The 20,735-nt window shown below is 37.1% G+C and overlaps 1 protein-coding gene across 18 annotated transcripts in view; it reads left to right on the top strand.

Annotated features, from left to right (window-relative positions):
* The window catches only part of SSBP2 (single stranded DNA binding protein 2), a 311,038-nt gene that overhangs the window by 86,616 nt on the left and 203,687 nt on the right, over window positions 1–20,735 (top strand). For 15 of the 18 annotated variants that reach the window (XM_069592559.1, XM_069592563.1, XM_069592562.1 and 12 more), the window contains 2 exons: window positions 6,468–6,540; window positions 17,982–18,043. In XM_069592559.1, coding sequence (XP_069448660.1) covers window positions 6,468–6,540; window positions 17,982–18,043 — 135 coding nt within the window. Of the gene's footprint in view, window positions 1–3,244; window positions 3,341–6,467; window positions 6,541–17,981; window positions 18,044–20,735 lie in introns of those variants that run through there. The other 3 variants (XM_069592574.1, XM_069592569.1, XM_069592566.1) reach the window with 2 other exon arrangements.

Here is a 20,735-nt window from a genome sequence, read left to right as displayed (position 1 = left end):
TGATTTATACTTACTGCCAAATTGGTTTTGAAAACTGTACCAGTTTATTGCCATCAGTAGTATTTGAATATCCTTTTTTTTAACATATTATTTAAGTGAGAATTTAAAGCCCATTGTTGCTTTAATATGTATTTGTTTGATTCCCAGTAAGGTTTAATGTTTTCCATGTTTCAAAATTAGTTGTGGTGTTCCTTATTGCTTCTGCCCATTTTCTATGAAATTTAGAATTTTTATTTTCATATTATTAATAGTTATTTCTACATGTAAAGTTTAATCAAAAGTATCTAAATGTGTCACCCCTCTCTGCTCTCCGCCCCACCTCCCCCAAAAGTGAAAGTCGCTCAGCTGTATTATGCAATTCTTTGCAACCACATGGACTGTATGAATTCTCTAGGCCAGAATACTGGATCTTCCCAACCCAGGGATCGAACCAGGTCTCCCTCATTGCAGGTGCAGTCTCTCCCAGTTGAGGCACAAGGGAAGCCCAAGAATATGGAGTGGGTAGCCTATCCCTTCTCCAGCGGATCTTCCTGACCCAGGAATGGAACCGGGGTCGCCTGCATTGCAGGTGGATTCTTTACCAACTGAGCTATCAGGGGAGCCCCAGAAAACCTGACCAAAATAAAATCAGACAACAAACTAGGGGAAAAATGTTTGCAGAAAACATCAGCGGTTTAATATTTTTATCTAGCCACATACCTTGGATCTTTATGCAGCATGAATGGCACAAAGTATGATCTTTTACTGGAGACCCAAAGCTCACATTATGATTATTAATTATTAATAATGATATGTATATAATAATGACAGTACTATTACAAGAGTTGTCCTCAGGCCTTCTGAAGGAGCCATGGGGGTGTTTGCTCCTAGTCTAACTAGACTGGTTTTATGCTTTATTTATTGTTTCCGCCACATCCATATTAGTTGCTTATCATCTGTTTCTTCGTACAGTTATTGATGTTTTTACCAGTAGTTATAACTCAAATTTCCTTCTACTCTTTTTCTAAACGTAGTATGGTATATTTGTGTATATACATTCTTGCACTTTTAACAATGAATTATGAACATTTCTTCATTTCATTAAACATCTTCAAAAATGTATTTTCCCATTACCTGCATATATCACAATCTAATTATTTTTCTCATCAGATATTTAGGTTACCAGTGTTTCACTGCTACACTTTTGCCATAAACTTCATTATAAATTGCTTGGATTTCTGATTAATTCTTTAAAACAGTTTTTTAGAATAAAAATTACTAGGTCAGAGGTTACAAAATGTTTATTTTAATTTTTTCCTATTTACTCCTCTATTTCTTTTAAAATAGGTAATAGAAGTACTGGATAAATAATCAAACAGAAGAATGTTTATGCAGTTAAAAAAAAGTCTGCCTCTTATCCTAGGCTCCCACTCCCTAGGGATAAAAAATCCTACAATAAAAGATATTGTTTGGCTACATATGTTTTCACCAGAAGGAGAAGCTTGGGGAGTGACACTGTTGCTCCTGTGCCTGTATGTATGTGAACTGTCTCTGGCAGAATATACATGTGTATGTGTAGGACACATGGGAGTGTACTATATAAGCTATTCTACATCCTATGTTTTTCACTTGTACATTTACACTTCCATATTTTATCGTTTAGGCACTGAATGCTTTAATGTTTGTAGAGTCTTTGCTACATTCATTGGTGAAATTTTAAAATATTGTTTATGGCTGGGAGGTTGAATATTTTTCCTTAGGATTATTTACTGGCCATAGGTAGCCATTCTTCTTACTTGGCCTTTAACGTCCATCCTTGCTCATTATTTAAAAATTAAGATTTCTCATGTTCTGGCAGGTCATAGTATATGAGCAGAATGTATTAAGCATATTAGCTTTTTGTTGTCCTATGTGTCATATATCCATTTTTCTCAGTCCATTGTTGCTTTTTAGTTTTATTTGGTTCTTTTTGAGGGATCATCAGAGTTTTAACATTTTTGTATTTTTTTCATTTTTATATATCTTTAATTCCCTTCTAATTATATATCTTGTGACTCGTAAAAAAATCTACGTTTGTTAGAATTACGTACCAAATAAAATGTGATTGGAATTACCCCCTTTCCTTTTGTGAACAGTTTAAAACATTAAACTGTAGACTGGTCCACCCCAACTTACTAGAGATTTTGAATCCATGAAACCTAGCTGAAATAGATTTCACTCCATCAGAACTGGAGATTGATAGAATTTGAATTGTGAAATTTTGTCAGTGCCTCTTCTGTTCTGCCTCCTGTGGCACCATGAGTGTATATGTGTGTAACTTGCAGACAGTGAACTGAATGTGCATCACATTTGTAGCTGATATGTAATTGGTGTTTTGAGGGCAGTGCCAAGTGGGCTCAGGCTTTAGCTGTTTTCAGTGTTCCTCCGTTTGTAACCTCTGTCTTTGCTCTTAATTTAAAAGTGTAGTGCCTACAGTAACCAGGGAGTAAAGCAGGTCTTGAGCTATTTCAGATTTGGGTCTCTCTCTAGAGTTGCTGGTCAAATGATTTTATTAACTCAGTCATTGATATCTATTTGAAATTTAGAATGAAATGAAGAAAAAGATATATGATCCATGTGCCTTTGATGTACTTTTTTGTTAATCTGTGTTTCCAAAAAAAGTGTGTCTGCTTTCTGGAACCAAACTCTAGCTGCATGATTGCTAATTTTTTTTTTTTCTATGTAATTGAATTACATTATTTAAGCCACTGGGGCCTCCCTGGTGGCTCAGACAGTAAAGAGTCTGGCTACCACGTGGGAGACTTGGGTTCGATCCCTGGGTTGGGAAGATCCCCTGGAGTAGGTATCCCACTCCAGTATTCTTGCCTAGAGAATTCCATGGACAGAGGAGCCTGAAGGGCTACAGTCCATGGGGTCACAAAGGGTCAGACATGACTGACTGACTAACAACTTTCGCTTTTTCATTTCATGAGCCGTTAGATTAAATAGCCACTCTGTGCTTTTTCAAAAGTAGATAAATTTCTTAAGATCCTAAAAAGGAAAAGGAACATGTTAATATGACAGTGTACTCATTTAAAATATTTGTACATTCAGTATTTACCTTTAGATTTTCATTGTTCAGTAGAAATTGAATCTGAATAAAATGTTTGGTGACCTCATGTCACTGGGTAAGGGACCAAGCTGTGATGCATGTGCACAGATGGACAGGTGTCACTCCCCACTCCCCTGGAAACATTTGTCTTCATACAAAATTAATTTATTCCAGGGCTTTTCCCTCAGAACCAGCTGAAGGTTCTTATTTCTGGTGACCCTCATGCCTCTGTAGGAAGCTAATGGGAATCAACAGTATCTGTACCTGAAGGTAAAATAAATACTTCTGTCACTGTGGCGCTTAGTGGCCCTTCAGGAGAACCACTAAGCAGGGGAGCAGGGGAGGAGCGAAAGGAATGGCAAATGTGGGAGCGACCGTGGCATTGGTGACTTGGTAATATGTGGCAGAATTAGCTGCGACATAATTAGGTTGGCAATGTAATATGTGACATAATTAGCTGAAACTGTTGCAGTCATTGTTACTATTTGCTGTGCTCTCCAATCCTTTCAACAGCACTGCAAGGAAAGTATCCTTCCCATTTTGCAAATGAGGAAACTGACTCAGAAATTATGTTTCCTTGAAAGTGAGCACGGGTACTGTAAACAGACGGAGAAGGTGAATTTAACGCTGGACATGGTCAAGTTAAGAGAGAACTGCCTTGCTAGAAATTTCAAACTGATTTGGAGAAGCTGGTTTGTAGCTTGGTAGAGAGGATTGGACTTAAGAGATGGGTTTGGAAAATCCTATGCACAGAGGCGGGCTTCCCAGGTGGCGCTAGTGGTAAAGAACCCACTTGCCAGTGCAGGAGGTGTGAAACACTCAGGTTTGATCCCTGGGTTGGGAAGATGCCCTGGAGGAGGGCATGGCAACCCACTCCAGGATTCCTGCCTAGAGAATCTCCATGGACAGAGGAGCCTGGCAGGCTATAGTCCATGGGGTTGCAGAGTTGGACACCATGACAGAAGCGAAATTCAGAGATTTGCTAGTGATGTATTTCATAGTCACCGTGGCAGTGGAGTTGATTAACTATTCACCTGTCTGATGCTCCCTGCCACTCTTTCCAGAGCACAGGTCTGACTGCCTGGGAAGCATTCATTTTGTTCCAGGGAGGTGATAGAATGTTAGGATATGTTAGGCGGTGTTGTAGGTAGATTTTCTCAGCCCTGTCCTGTTTTATTATGCTGTTGGTAAAAATATGATGTGCTGTTACAGCTGAGATTTGAAGGATAGGAGGACAGGCACACACCTAGGAAGATGCTTCAGAATCTTTAGTTTTATAGTTTGAAACCCCTTCCTCTCTACCCCCACCAATACATCTTTTAGAATCACTGTCCTGGAGTCATTCAAAGAGGGGAGATTGTTGCTTTAAATTCTACTCATAAAGAGATACACTTTTTGTTACCTAATTAATTGGGAGGAACATGTAAGAAATATATTATCTTCTTTAATATTACAAAGAAGAGATTCCAAGGAAGTGGCTTGCTCAACTTTAAGGAATGGTTTGTATTACAAGGACACAGCTAAGCCGAGCCCTGGCCTTGACTGTTCTGCGGTCAGTTCTCTTGCCTCATCCCCATCCCTGGATCCGCCACCATGTCCCCGCTTCACTCAGTGCCTCTCAACTTACAGCTTCTCCACCTTGGTGGAACATCCTCACCACTGGGCCCTTGACTTGGACCTGGCTTTCTTTTCTAGCCTTCATGACTGGTTTGGCTCTAGGCCCAAGATTTTACAACTCACAGGAATAACGTGAGGCTCTAGGGCAACAGCAGGAGGGCCATGATGCCACTGGCAGGCAATTTTGAGGCTTTGGTCTCTCCAGGCGAAATTCGCGGATATTTTCTCTTTCAGGATGAAACCTGCCATCATTGTCAGGGCATCATGTGATAGGGTTGAAAGCAGGTACTAGAGGGACAGGGTATGTGGAATATGTGTGTGTGAAGAATGTGTGATAAGAATCACCAGTGGGGTTTATTTGTTTGAAACTACAGGAATATTTCAGCTCCCATATCCTATTTGATGTATGTTGGGTATGAACCTTCCCCACGGAGCATCACACAGATATATGACATGTGCCTCAGCTGTGTTAGGGCAGAAGACGAGTTGAGAAGCACTGACCTAGGAAATGGCATTCAACTTGAAGAGAATAGATGTTTCTAAATTATATTCCTATGCTCCCTGTCAACAACATGCTTTTCATCTATGAGTAACTTTAACATGTATCTATTCACGCTGCTTAGTAACTACAGAATGATTCTCATCTTAAGTGTCTGACAGTTTGGGAATGGAGAAATAATTAAATGGACAGAGCAATTATTATATACAGGCTTTCCCTTTTCATAGCAAGTACATGTTATGTTTTCATAAACATGAAGAAAATACTCATTTTTGCAAATGCCATCAGTCTTTAACAATCATAAATTCACTTGGCAAGATAAATGGTGTAGCTGCACAGAATTGTGGTTATTGTTACATTGTTTTGTTTACTGTAAACCTGGCTCAATATTGGTAAATACAGTGTAGCAGAAACTGAAGTGTTGTGAGCTATCTGGGCATTGGTCCAAGATATCATTAAAAATACTGCCTCAGACTAATTTGGGTTTATGAATAATATTTTGTTAACAGCTTAACTAAAATTGAGCCACATGGTCTAGCTTAAAATTCTGAATCCACTAGTTAATGAGAGTACTATAGGAGGATAGTGCATACTTAATATTCTATATTTGAGTGATGAATTTATATGTACTTTTGTGTTAACCTTTAAATTGTAAGTCCCCAAATGCCTAATATAATCTAGTATCTTCAAAGTTTACTTAATGATGTGATTTGCAGTTAATTTGAGTTTCTTATTAACTAAAATATTGTTGGTTTAATAAGAACATCTAAAGAATAAGGAGAAAGTGCTGAACAAATATTACAGTGGATGTTCAGCATCCATTTTGGCATATGGATGTGTAAACAGCTGAAATTTATAATAACATAACATTCACTAAAAAGATGGAAGGATATAGTGTTGTTTTAAAAGTCCAATTATTTATTATACTAATAATTATACCTTAACATAGGTTATGGGAATTATTATAATGTTTGGTTTTAAATTGATAATTCATGTTAGACACAAAAGAGAATTTAGGGTATGATAAATTAGATGATACAAGACAATTTAAGTGTTTCTTGCCAAAAGATACAATGTATCTTATTCTTTTGTGTCCTATTTTAATTATTAAGTTCTTTCTGAATGTACATGTATAAACTCCCATTGAAAAGATGTTGGAAGAGTTGATTTTCTGTCACTGTTAGTGTGAAAAATACTTTCGTAATGAAAAGGTGTATGGGTTGTTTAAAGAATGAATTTTAAATATACCTCTTCTCAATAAATATTTTATTCTTTTCCCAGGTTAGCACTCTACGTATATGAGTATCTGCTCCATGTAGGAGCTCAGAAATCGGCCCAAACATTTTTATCAGAGGTATGTTATGTATATTTTCTGTATTGTATTTTGATATCCTATATAAGTGAATGAAAAATAAAATGTAACAGTTATGTGAAAATAGTGAATGTTCAGTTATCCAAATGCGTAATGTAGTCTTTGCAGATTATTGGAAGCATTTGCAGTATCCCAAAATGCCACTTCCATGCAAATAACTTCCTACTCAACTTTCTAGCCATTTATCCCCCCTGAGGAATAGAAACTAATAGTACCCTCAGCAACAATAATCAAGAAAGCATATTTGCTTTAAGAAAAAAAGGCAAACACCATCATGTCTCTAGTTTTAGAAATATTTTGGCATTATTCACAGTTTTGGAAAATATGGTTTTTGTTTTTATTTTGTATAGATAATAGTGGGTTGATGACCAAACTTAAGTTAGAAAAGGTTTTGATAATCTTGCTTCAAGTTCTTGTTTCTCTTTTTCTCTTCACAATTTTTAAACCTTAAATTTTAGCTTTCATAGTGTTACCTTTTCTTCTTCAATATATGTAATAATGAGGAAGAGGAGGACTTTACTGAGTTACATTATGTGTGAGCATATTATCTCTAGTTCTTCTAAGAAATTTGCCAGGCATCTGGTATTATTTCTGATTTACTGATAACAATTACAGGGCTCTATATAACTAGTTTGTGGTCACACAGCTTAGTAAGTTATTGAGCTAGAATTCAAATCTTAGGTCCATGTTAATTCCCAAGCCCCTGTTTTTCCCTCTGTATCTGTGCTGTTCAGTAGGGTAGCCACTGGCTAACTATGGCTTTTTGAGCACTTGAAATATGGCTGATTGAATTGAAAAGTGCTATAAATATGAAGTTACACACTGGATTTTGAAGACTTGCTGTGAAAAAAAGAATACAAAATATCAATAATTTTAAAAATTTGGTCACATTGACAGGATAATATTTTGGATATATTAGGTGAAATAAAATTACTAGCATTATTTTTCTTTTTAAAAGTAGTTACTAGAAAATTTAAAAGTACATCCGTGGCTCTCATTTGTGGCCTATGATTACGTTTCTGTGGGACAGTGCTGATCAGAATTTTGTCGTCTCCAATGATCTCATTAGTTTGCCTTCTACAAGGTCAGGGACATGACAGGCAACCCTTTGACCAAAGTCCCTGCCTGAGGTACAGCCTTCTTGAGATTCACTATCCCCCAACGAGCACACAAGTAAACAAACACATGTATCCCCCCAATCTAATTAAACTAATTAATTAGTGTACGTGAACCATTGGGGCCTATTTGCAAGTAAGAAAATTGAGAGGTATGCTCAGAACTTAAGTCAGTTGTTTTACCATAGAAGGAATATATGCAGTGTAATAAAAATGTGATTTCAAAGTATGTTTAAATCAAAACAAGTTTAATGTATCTATCCCTGATTAAATCATTAGTTAGAAGGCTTGGTCTATCACCTTTCTGAGTCACAATCACTGTTTGATGTTACAAAGGAAGCAATGGAGATTGCAAACAGGATACTTTTAATAATTATATCCTTAATTACTGCCAACTTATATTTAAAAGAAACTAAAGTCAGTTATGGAGATTTTAAACTTTTGTTTTAATGCAGTTGAAAACTTGATGAAAGGAGTTACTGATCACTTTTCCTAGATAAAGAATTGTTTTGAATTGGCTCAACTTTCTTAATCTGTTTTTTCTTGCCAACATTCATAATCATTTCATCAAACAAAAGAAATGTTGCTAACTTATTTAAGGACATTCAGATATTTGGATTCAAATAAGTTATGTAGATTGAGCGGATAACTAGATACTGTACTGATAGCTTCTTAACTCAATGGAAAATGGAAATACAACTGTTTTTAGTGCTATTTGGTAAAAATAAAATTATAATTTCAGAAGAGATTTGCATATTTTTTAAACAAGTATTTACCATGATTTTATTTTCTCCAGTTGCATTTGGAATACAAAACTGAGGGTTTCTCCATTATCAGTCTGGTTTGATTTCACAAGGGGAATCAGTTAAGCTGAAAATAAACTCCTGTCACCAGGAAGATATACAGTATTACTGGACTTTGGAGATGAGTGTATGTGATTCCCAGGATAGTTACATGAAAACCATTGAACATAAAGCAATAGTATATATTTTTGTGGGTACATATTTATGAATGTGAAGTAAAGTAAAAGGTCTGAAAGAATATACATTCCAGAGTAGTTTGTGGGAGTGCGGGTGTTAAAGTATTCAAAAAGGAATTTTTATACTGCAATAAAAAATACTTGTAGGGTTTTAAAAAACAAATATATACAAACATACACACACACAGATATTTGTATAGTTAAAATTATCTTGATTTTAAAATGAAAGTTTGGAGGTAGATTTGTAATAGGCCACTGCTGAGTACACCCTGGAGTTCTAGATACAGTCATCCCTCCATATCCACTGGGGATCGGTTCTGGAACCCCGCCCCCTTCCCCTGGGGATGCCAAAATCCAGATGATCAAGTCCTTTATGTAAAACAGCACAGGGTTTGCATATGACCTACACTCATTTTTTGCATGCATTTTAAATCGTCTGTAGGTTATTTATAATGCCTAATACAGTGCAAATCCTGTGCAATAGTTGTAAATACAATGTAAATGATATGTAAATAGTTGCCCATTGTGAGCAACTTCAAGTTTGACTTTTTGAAACTTTCTGGAACATTTTTTCCAAGTATTTTCTATCCGTGGTTGTTTGAATCTGTGGATGTGGAACCTGCAGATAGGGACCGTTGACTATAATTTCAGTTGGTGAAATTTCAATAGCTTGCTATATTGTCCTTCACGCTTTAAGTTTCCATCATACCAACTGCTTGTGTTTGTCAATACATACCAGAAGGCGTCTCTCACTGCCGAAAATCTCCTCCCCTTCTCTCCTTGACTAGCTCAGAGGTAGCTTTTCCTAGGAAAGCTTTCTCAGGGCTCCACCTCTCCGTGCTGATAGTGTATTCTTAACATGAAAGCCTTTGCATATTCTGCCAAGAAGCTTGGGCTTATCATCTCAACAAAAGGGAACTTTTATTCTTTTAAGTAAAAGAATAGAATCATTAGCTTTGTACTGTAGTGTCTGTGTGAATACCCATCCTCTTAAACTATGGACAGTGTAATCTTTTATAGCTTTATATCCTATGTAGCATTGCTTTCTCTCTCTTTACTTTCACTTGGATGGTCTGGAAAATTTAAGACTGCTTGTTGTAGAATGGGACTTCCCAGGTGGTGCTAGTGGTAAAGAACCCAGCTGCCAATGCAGGAGATGTAAGAGACGTGGGTTTGATTCCTGGGTGGGAAGATCCTCTGGAGGAGGGCATAGCAACCCACTTCAGTATTCTTGCCTGGAGAATCTCATGGACAGAGGACATTCAGCACGTTGTAGAATGACTTCCTGAGTCAGTTGTGTAGTAAAGGACCATGTTACCTAAATTCTTACGCTATACTAGATTTTTACCTAATTCAGAATTGTTAAACAGGGAACTTAAAAAATGAGACTTACTTATTTGAATTGGATATTTGTGATAAAAAGGAAATGACTGAAGTGGTACCAGTTACTCAAGTATTCAATGTTCTCACTCTGGCTCAAGGTGAAGTAGAATGCTTCTACCAGTTTTGGCTTTCTCCCTTAGGATGAGTGAGGATATGGATGGCTATGACATTAGTGAGCCCTTGTCAGCCAGGATTTTCTGTGCTGGGCCACTTCTTTCATTTTGTGTGGGTTTGCCTTCTGGATGAAGTTGTGAGAAGGTCAAGTCGGAACTCCAGGCATCATCTGAGCAAGGAAGATGTGAATCTCAGCATCTAAGTTCTCACTTGGGCTTAGCCTTTCTGATAGTGCCCTTAGCTTAGCCTGTCAGAAATTGGATTGCTTTTGGTAGCTTTGGTTATCAGTCAAAATAGTAGGACACTCATTCAGTTCAGTTCAGTTCAGTCGCTCAGTCATGTCTGACTCTTTGCGACCCCATGAATCGCAGCACGCCAGGCCTCCCTGTCCATCATCAACTCCCGGAGTTCTCTCAGACTCACGTCCATCAAGTCAGTGATGCCATCCAGCCATCTCATCCTCTGTCGTCCCCTTCTCCTCCTGCCCCCAATCCCTCCCAGTATCAGGGTCTTTTCCAATGAGTCAACTCTTTGCATGAGGTGGCCAAAGTACTGGAGTTTCAGCTTTAGCATCATTCCTTCCAAAGAAATCCCAGGGCTGATCTCCTTCAGAATGGACTGGTTGGATCTCCTTGCAGTCCAAGGGACTCTCAAGAGTCTTCTCCAACACCACAGTTCAAAAGCATCAATTCTTGGGCACTCAGCCTTCTTCACAGTCCAACTCTCACATCCATAGTCCAGCAGTTTTTTTCCTAGTTAAAAGAGGTAGCATTGGACTAACAATAGAAATTAAAACATTTGTCTAGCCAGGTTGTGTTGACCAGCTCACTGTTACCTCTGATTCATCATAGATTCCAAACCATGTCTAAATCCTAAATGTTACTTTGGACTCATTACAAACTGTCTTTTTGCTGGATTATATTGTTTCATTTTAGATAAGATAGTTCCTGTTTATTCCTGAAATTTTGCATGGCATTTGTGCCTCAGAATGAGGCAAATAAAATTAAAAGTGTTGCAGAGATCCAGATTTTCTCTTTTTAATAATTTTACCTTGTTTATACTATATTACTAACCCTTATTTGCCATAAATTAGCCAGTAAGGTAGCCAGAAATAGAAGCTTAAAGACATCTAGTGGGTGGCTTCTTCAGCTTTTGTTAGGAATGCTAAATTATTGAACTCCATAGACTCAAAAATTCTGTTCTGTTTATTTTTTCATCTATGTGAAGAGAGGAAATAATAGTAGTGACTTCCTTATGTTTCTTGAACTTTAACTTGGAGGCATCATAGTATAATGGGTCAGAGCAATGACTGTGGGGCCTCACTGCTGGATATGAATTGTGTTCTAAATCATATTTGCTTATTCCATTTTCTCAATTATGAAAAAAAAGATAATAATGAGTTAGTACCTATGAAATAACTTGAAAGACCTGGCATGTGGTAAGTGCTCAAAAGTGCTATTTTGAAAATTCTTCTCTATCTTGTGTAATTTATTTCTTTAAAAATAAAACTGTAAAAGAGGATGAGATGGTTAGATAGCATCACCACCTCAGTGGGCATGAATCTGAGCAAACTCCAGGAGATACTGAAGGACAGGGGAGCCTGGTATGTTGTAGTCCATGGGGTTGCAAAGAGTCAGACACGACTTAGCGACTGAACAACAATAATATAAATATATAGCCTGTGTGCCATATGTGCCGTATAGCTCCAAGTGTCTGTCACTTGGAGAGCCCACAACCCTCCTACTTCCTAGGGTTACCTTTTCTGCCAAAATGACTCCAACTCAAACCCTAATGTGACACATTGTCTGAGGTCCTCTTTCATATCTCTGGGGCTTACAAGGAGGGGGAGGTTGTTAATGTTTCACTTGCTGTAATTTCTTGCCCTCACTCAGTATTGCAGCACTGCTACTCTTCCTTACGGCTGATAGCTTTTCTTTGCCTCAGCTTTCCTGTTGCCTTCATAGCCTAAAGCCCCACGAACGCATTGCTCTTGGGTATGAAGGATTCTTACTGAAAGTTAGGGAAAAACTGAAGACTATTAAGCGTTGATTAAGTACAGCACAAGCAACAACATTGACTCGGATATTAGACACAACTATCCTGAAGTTCTTTGGTCTTCTTGCCATAGAGAATTTCTCACCAGCTGTTGTCCTGAAGACTCCTTCTGCCTTTTGTCTTGTTGAGTCCTCACAACTTTGCCAATTGCTCCTTTTCTGAATACTCCCAGACCCCCAGAGTACTCCTTCCTGGAGACTATTAGCAGCCTCCTAAATCCTTGTTATTTTATTATGTAGAATATTGGCTATCTGTTCTTTACTTTCAAACCGTTTCTAAGAGCCTCTGCCTTTCTGGGCCAGAAATATGAAGGACCCATCAAGGAGTTTTGCCAATTTCCCGAGAAAAAAATTTCCTTTATAAAGACTTCTGCATTCCTTCTAAAGCAGAACAGCACTATTCTCTAAAATTTTCCGTGATTATGGAAATGATCTCTAATCTCTGCTGTTTAGTAAATTCTCCACTAGTCACATGTGACAACGGAGCCCTTAAAAAGTAGCTAGAAAAATCGAAGAACATTCAATTAATTCTATGTAAAGAGCCACATGTGGTTAATGAGTACCACGTTGAATAGCACAGTTTTGAATTACATCTCCTTCAGAGGGCAGTCAGATTTTTCTTCCTATTGTACATCTGTTTGCTTTAATTTTTAAAATTCGAATGTAAAAGTTTTAACTTTTATTACATTTAGTGTATAGCTGCACCTATACTTCTATACATGGATGGTTTTAGAAAATTAGTGTAAACAGTAGATTATATTTAACTCAGAAGCCTCAGGAATTTTTCTAGGAAGAAACATCTCCCCAACCCAGGGATTGACCCCAGGTCTCCTGAATTACAGGCAGATTCTTTACCATCTGAGCCACCAGGGAAGCCTATACATAGGTATTCAGATTCTTTTCTTAACATAGGAACTAACTTTATTCTTTTATGATATTAAATTTTTAATATTGGTTTTCAAAAACTATGGAAGGATTTAGGAATACTCTGTAAAGTTTGGATTTCATGAGCTTCGGGTGTACTGCTGTGCTGTTGGCGATGCTGGTGAAGTAGATCTATATTATCTGAGGTGGTCCCACACTGACAAAGCTGCTGCTGCTAAGTCGCTTCAGTTGTGTCCGACTCTGTGCGACCCCAGAGACGGCAGCCAACCAGGCTCCCCCATCCCTGGGATTCTCCAGGCAAGAACACTGGAGTGGGTTGCCATTTCCTTCTCCGGTGCATGAAAGTGAAAAGAGAAAGTGAAATCGCTGAGTCGAGTCCGACTCTTCGCGACCCCATAGACAGTAGCCCACCAGCCTCCTCCATCCATGGGATTTCCCAGACAAGAGTACTGGAGTGGGGTGCCATTGAACCCCCCAAAAAAGGTGCTACCAGCATCCAGAATTGCCCCACCTCTACTTTGTTACTGTTTCTGCAACAAGCAACCACTTTTCTTTTGGAGCCAGGGGCAGGCAGCTTCTCTTCTTCCTCCTGCCCTTTGATCTCCTAGTAGTATCTCCTGATAGAACTTAAGGGAAACTAGCTGGCTAGGAGACTAGGAAATGTAATTTTCAAAATCCAAGTACTGAGTGTAGAATGGAGGATATAGGACGGTGGGGTGGGGCTGAGAGGTAATAGGTAAATAAATGACTAGTATACCTTGCCAGAGCAAATAATGCTGAAATAATAAGTATATCTGTATGTATGTGTGTGTTTATCACAGATTCTTTATTATACACATTTACTGTGCTTTGATTTTTGTTTTACTTGACTTTAATTGTTTTCTGTCAGTTTGCTAAACTTTGTAAATATTCTCTTTTTGTGGTTGTAGCATTTTTCATTCTATGACCTGTGCCATAGTATAGTTTACCAGTCCCCTTACTAATGGACATTTATATTGTTTCCAGTCTTTTGCAATTATAAATGATGTTTCATCAAAAATTGTTTTATATGTAACTTTGCACATGTGACCATATTAATAAATTCCTAGAAGAATTGCTGTATCAGAGAGTATGTTCATTGAAATTTATAATTTTCATTTATAAACCATATGGCATATCTTATTCTTGCCAGTATACTGTTCATTCATGATTCAGTGTTTGGCTCTGCATTTATGTAGAAATGCTGAAAACACTAGATCGTATTACAGAGATACTACCTAATCACAGACAAGGCCCTTAGATGTAAAGTATGGTGGTAGGCATTGGCCTTGCAATTTACAAGGTTACAGGAGAATACAGCTTTTAGCTGGACTGATGATGGAAGGAAGGGAGGTGGAGGATTTAAAGAGCAAAAGCCTAAGGACTAGGGAATACATACAGAGGCTGGGATAATACAAGAAGAAAAAATAGAAATTATTTGCATAGATACCATTTAAGCACCTAAACAAGCCTGAAGCCCATGAAACTCAGTACAACAGAAAATGCCTCTTCTTAGATAGCAGAAGAATTGTTTCTAAAGTGACTTTTGACATTTAGAGGTGTTTTCAGGCTATTCCTCAACCTCATCCATCATTATGTTTGCTAAAAAAATATATGTATGAATATGACTTCAAAATGAAAGTTCTTTACCTTTTTCCAGAGATAATAGTTATAAGTTTGGTGTCATTTTTTTAATATACATGCAACCAAGTTCATACATACATATTCACACATATGTTTAAACAGAAAAGGTTTTATACTGTATGTATTATTCTGTAGCCTTTCTTAATCTCATTTGAAAAACCAGTCTATCATAGTGCTTTTTCCGTATAGATTTATCTTATGCTCTTTAATGATTACACACTGTTCAGTAGTGTTTAAGTAGTAAATTTTATTTTGCATTCACTGTTGGTGAACGTTTCTCAGGCTGTTTCTAATTTTCATTGTTTGTAACAATGCTGCAGTAAATGTGACAAAGTTTTCTGTAGATCAGGGTCTGTTTTCCTGAATATCACCTCATGCTTTCTCTAAATAAGTATTATCTGGAATAGTATTTGGGGCTTCCCAGGTGGCTCAGTGGTAAAGGATACACCTGCCAGTGTAGGAGACATGGGTTCGATCCCTGGGTTGGGAAGATCCCCTGGAGAAGAAAATGGCAACCCAACCACTATTCTTGCCTGGAACATCCCATAGACAGAGGAGCCTGGTGGGTTACAGCCCATGGGGTCACAAAGAGTTGGACACGACTAAGCACGCATGTAGCAAGAATAGTAATTAGTTTGGAGGCAAAAGACTACCATTCACTATGGAAACATAATTCCTGTGTAGAACCATCTCCTTTTTGTAAATACATTGCACATTGGTTGTTGTTCACTGAATAACTGTGACAGGATGACTTTTGTGTTAACTTAAATATGTTTGACCAAAGTTTTAGCTATTTCTTCCATAGACTTGTGATTTAAAGTGAGAAAGGTGAACTTCCCTCATGATATAGAAAAGAGTATTTTGAGGATGAAAGAGATGATGTTTGTCAAACATTTTGTTTCTCTTAGGAGTAATAAGATGTCATATTGTTTAAAATCCAAATACATTACCTTCAGACTTCCTCTTATAGAAGACCGTATCAAATATAAATCATATAGGTGTTTTCCTAGAGTACCTTATCTCCTGAAACATCTGATGACTGGCTGTGGAAGTTGTGAAAGTGCAAGAAAATGACTGCTTAGTAGGTGATGCGGTGCAGCAGGACTCTTGTTAGACCGTGAGTCTAATAACCTCTAGCACAGTCTGTCATTCAGACCTAGTCATGCCGCTTTGAGTCTTCATAAGTCATCTCACATTCTCCTTTTAAGTATTTCACAGTTGTATTAGGAAAAGTCAAGATGAGCTGAGATGAAACGTAAGGACTCTACTTTGAAAAACTTCCTGTTTATATGCTTAGGATGATTCCAGGGATTAGGAATATTAGTATGTCTGGGGCACATCTGTGAGGTGCATCATTATGCCCTTTCAAAAAGACATCGACTTGGGAAAAGATGGTAAGAGAAAAGATTGGGAGAAAAGATGAGACACAGGTTTTTGACTAAATTATAACTTTAGCAGGCTGTCAGAGCTTTATTTCTCATAAGACTCATTAAGTACCATTTCTTATTTTTCATGAACCAAAAGAGAGAAAATATTGATCACCGGAAATTTTCAGATAAAAGGTAGCATAGATTTAAAAAAAAATTCGAATGTTTCACTTTGGAGAATTCAAGTTAGGGTCTGACTTCCATTTATATAACATATTCTGGTTCATTGTTTATGTTTAGACTTTATAAATTTAAGTTGATTAACTCTTAGAGTTTCACTTTTTAGCTGTTAAAATGGCTATCACATACATAATTTTCTAATCTTCAGAGAGTTTCTCTGGTTTTTGAGAGCAAATTGCTTTTTTACATCAGAGTTTTCATTGATTTATATTTTGTGTGCATAAGCACTGTAAAAATGCTGTCAGTTTCAGTGATTTTAATTATGCTTAAGTTTTACATCTCTTCCTTAAAGAGAGTTTTTTTTGTTTGTTTTAACATTGAGAATCACATTATGAGTTTTTATTTAAAAATTTTTTTTTTTTATCCTGTTGAGATAACGTCTTCCATAGTAGGTGACGAAAAGAATTCTTTGAATCAGTCAGTATTTATAGTTGTTTGCCTCCTAGTAGTGGTAAGGGCCAATGGGCACATTTTACTGATTGGAATATTGTTAAATCATTTTTTAGTTATTTAATAAACTAAAAGCTATACTTATATATAAGGGTTGTTTGTTCTTGAAGCTGGATCACCTTAGCTGAAATTATAACTTCTTATAGTTTGTCTGTTCTCTTTATCCTCCTTCACTGCTTTATTTTCCTCCATAGCATTTGTCACCTTTTAGTATAAATGCAGTCTTTTTTGGAGGGGGCATGGGGCAAGGGCGTTTGTTTGTTATGGTCTGTTTTCCCTACTGAGCTTCTCTTTAATGGTGAAGAATCCACCTGCAATGCAGGAGATGTGGGTTCAGTCCTTGGGTCAGAAAGATCCTGTGGAGAAGCAAATGACCACCACTCCAGTATTCTTGCCTGGGAAATCCCATGGACAGAGGTGCTTGGCAGGCTAGTCCATGGGGTTGCAAAGAGTCAGACATGACTTAGCGACTAAACAACAGCAATCCTTCCTCTAATATGTAATCTCCTTGAATGCAAAGATTTTCATCTTTTCTTCTTAATGCTATCCAGTGCTTAGAAAAGGCACTGTATAAATACACACTCAGCTTTGCAATTTTTAAATTTAATTTGTAAAAAGCATTTAATCAGAACTTTTAATTTTGAGAATATTGACCTTGTTTTAAATTTTTATTATAGTGAACTTCAATTCATCTGAAATATAAATAATTGGAAAGTCAATATCACCATCTTTTAAAATTCTTACATATGCCTTCTTAGTTCCATCCCCTCAAATCAGAAACTTATTCAGAAATTCAATCCTTGAAGTTTAATTTGGAGTCTGTACATATTAAGCCCAAGTACTTGCAAGTGTCTGGGTTAGTGGTGATAGCTGATTTCCATATTGGTGTTAATAATTGTGATTTTCATGTGCCTTAGGATCCTGAAATCGCTTCTGAAATTCTGACACAGTGGGAAGCAAATTCAGGAAAATAATGGTGGCAATTTCTCTCCGACTATTCAGTCAGCAAATTATAATATAAAATGAGTATTTGTAAAACTTGGATAAAGAATAACATGAAAATGATTAAAATCCTATATATTATCTTGATATTTTAAGTGGGAAAATATTGCTTTGTCATATGTGTGGGGAAAGTATTATTAGGAGTGTTTAATATCTGTTTTATTCATTTTAGATAAGATGGGAAAAGAACATCACTTTGGGGGAGCCACCAGGATTCTTACATTCTTGGTGGTGGTAAGTATCTTTTATTCCATTTTCATTAGATTAATGATGCATTTCGCTAGGCTTGCACGTACCTGTTTGTGGTTTCGTGCTTCTCATTTATATTTTTTCATTTTCTGCAATTATTTTCTGAAAGGTAGCACTTACAAAAATAAAAAAAAAACAAGCTCAAAACCAGCATTAAATATAGTTAACTTAAAGATACTGCTATTAAGTCAAGATGGAATTGTGACCAATTTGGACTCTCCAGCTGTAAGTATGAGTGTGTATTAGTCAACTCTGGTTACCATAAGAAGATACCATAGGCTGGGTGGCTTAAACAGCAGAAATTACCTTTCTCACAGTTCTGGAGGCCAGAAGTCCCGAGTTCAATCTGCCAAGCATGGTCTGTTTCTAATGAGAACTCTCTTCCTGGCTTGTAGATAGTGGCCTTCTTACTGTGTCCTCACATGGATAGAGAGAGCGCACACATAACAGAATGAGAGAGACAGAGCAAGCACATGCTGACTGCCTGACTAGCTCTCTGACGGCTGTTTATGTAAGGGCACTAATTGCATCATGAGGGCCCCACCCTTGTGACTTGTGCTGGTGGTGGTGGTGAATTTTTAGAATAGTCTAAAAAAGTTTGAAATAGTTCTAGATAGATTCAGAGATAGAACTGCCTAGGAATGTACACACAAATGGTCAGTCAGTATTAAAGGCTCAGTTGATATCAGAACTTATAAATTTTATTGTGGCACCAGAACACCCAGGTTTGTGACATTTTGCAGCAGCAATTATTAGTCTAGGTATTCAAATGGACAAGCTAAAGTTTTTCTTTTCTTTTTTTAAAAAAATTTCTTCATTTAGAAGCATTTCCTGTTCAGTATATTATAGACTTATCTCTTAGCATCATACTTAAAAGGAAAAAACAAAAATAAAAGTTCTCTTCTAGAGCTGTGAATGTGGTTTCCTGGTCTGTTACTTAATGCCATCATCTTTTTACTCTCTCTCCTGAAAACGTGCTTTACTAGAAGTCCCATGGTGAATGGAACCACACTTGGTCGGTTATGATTGTGGGTTTCCCTTGTTAGTCTCCCAATACGTATGGCAGGAACAGGTGCGGTCCTTTGGTTCAAAGTTGTTCCTGTATTTGGAATAACGGTTCATTGCAGTTAAGCACTATTGTTGTGCTTTTTCCTGGGGCTTAAGACTGACATCTTATAACATAATGTTTTAAAAGTCAGTTTTTCATTTTACATAAGCTGTTTTTATGCTATCTAGATCTAGACTATAAATGCTGAATGTAACTGAGGTTTCCCCACTTATCGACACCCTTATATTTTATGTTTCCTATTATGTCTATAAAGTGACACAAGAAACCACGTTAGAGGTCTGTCCCTATTGGATTAGTGGGCTAACAAAATGAAGATTTTAAGTTTTTCATTATAGAATTAATTCCATTTCTCACACCCACTTCTCTTTTACGCCCTTCCTCATGAATCTAGCCTATCCTCTTCCTGTAGATGGTTGATAATAAGTCACTGAATACTTTGGCTTTTTGCTCTATCAGACTTCAGTTTTTCGGTCGTTTTTATCAGTAGGTGCAGCTCTTAAATCTGCTATGGCTCTTCCTTTTTCCGTGGCTCTTAGATTCAGAGGAGCTCTTTCTCTGTGGTTTTGGTATTTTTAGTAGTTTTTACTTAGTTATAGATATCAAAGAAATTGTAAATAAAGGGCACATAAATATTTTAGGCCATATTTATTTTCATTTAAGTCTAGCACATGCAAAAGGTACATTATTTTCAGTGTTTTTAATGTTCTTCCCTAAAACTACTAAATGTAGCTTTTGAGGTGCCTGCTTTATCGATATAAATGAGTGATTCTTAATGATTTTGAAGTTATGGGGTCTTCTGAGAACTGATGAAAAGCTAAGGATCCCCTCTTTCAGGACATTGCCCAGATCCTAAGCTTTTCTGATCATTGTGTGTAGCTAAACATGACTATGGGCCTTAAGTCCAGCAGGGTCCTAACTTTTTTTTCCCGTTGTTTCAAAGATCTCTTTGTTTGTTTGTTTGTTTTGAAAATTAATACTTTATTTTTTTAGAGTAGTTTTCGGTCAGTTCATAACATAATTGAGGAGAAGGTAGAGATTTTCCATATAACTCCTGCTTGCACAATGTATAGCCTTCCCATAATCAACATTCCCCACCAGAGTGGTACCCTTGTTGTAACTGATGAACCTACATTAACACACTATAATCACACCAAGTCCATAATTTACATTACAGTTCATTTCTGGTGTTGTACATTCTGTGGCCTTAGGCAAATGTATAATGACGTGTATCCACAATTATAATAATATACAGTGTAACAAGTAAGAACAGGGCCTGGGGTTGGGACTCTGAGGAAGGTCAACATTTAAGTGTAAACAGACAAAGAGGAGCCTCAAAAGAAAATACCTAGAGAGGAAGGAGGGTAATCAGGGAAGAATAATATATGGAAACTAGAAAAGGTATTCAAAGGAGAGAGTGAATTCTGCAGCAGGTATAAGTTAAAAAAAAAGTTTTCCTGAATTGGGAACTAAGGTTTTCTTAGATCTTCTTGGGGAGAACAGTTTCAGTGGAAGAGTGAACATGAAATTTAGGGGACTGTTATGTTCCATTTTTCCAGCTCCAGGGTTATGAAGAATAGTTGAAGTATGTGGTGATATGTATAGTAGTTT

The sequence above is a fragment of the Ovis canadensis genome, chromosome 5 (assembly GCF_042477335.2).
Source record: "Ovis canadensis isolate MfBH-ARS-UI-01 breed Bighorn chromosome 5, ARS-UI_OviCan_v2, whole genome shotgun sequence".
NCBI classification, from domain to species: Eukaryota; Metazoa; Chordata; class Mammalia; order Artiodactyla; family Bovidae; genus Ovis; species Ovis canadensis.
The sequence above is the reverse complement of the archived record's forward strand: the minus strand, read 5'-3'. Positions and strand labels throughout refer to the sequence as shown.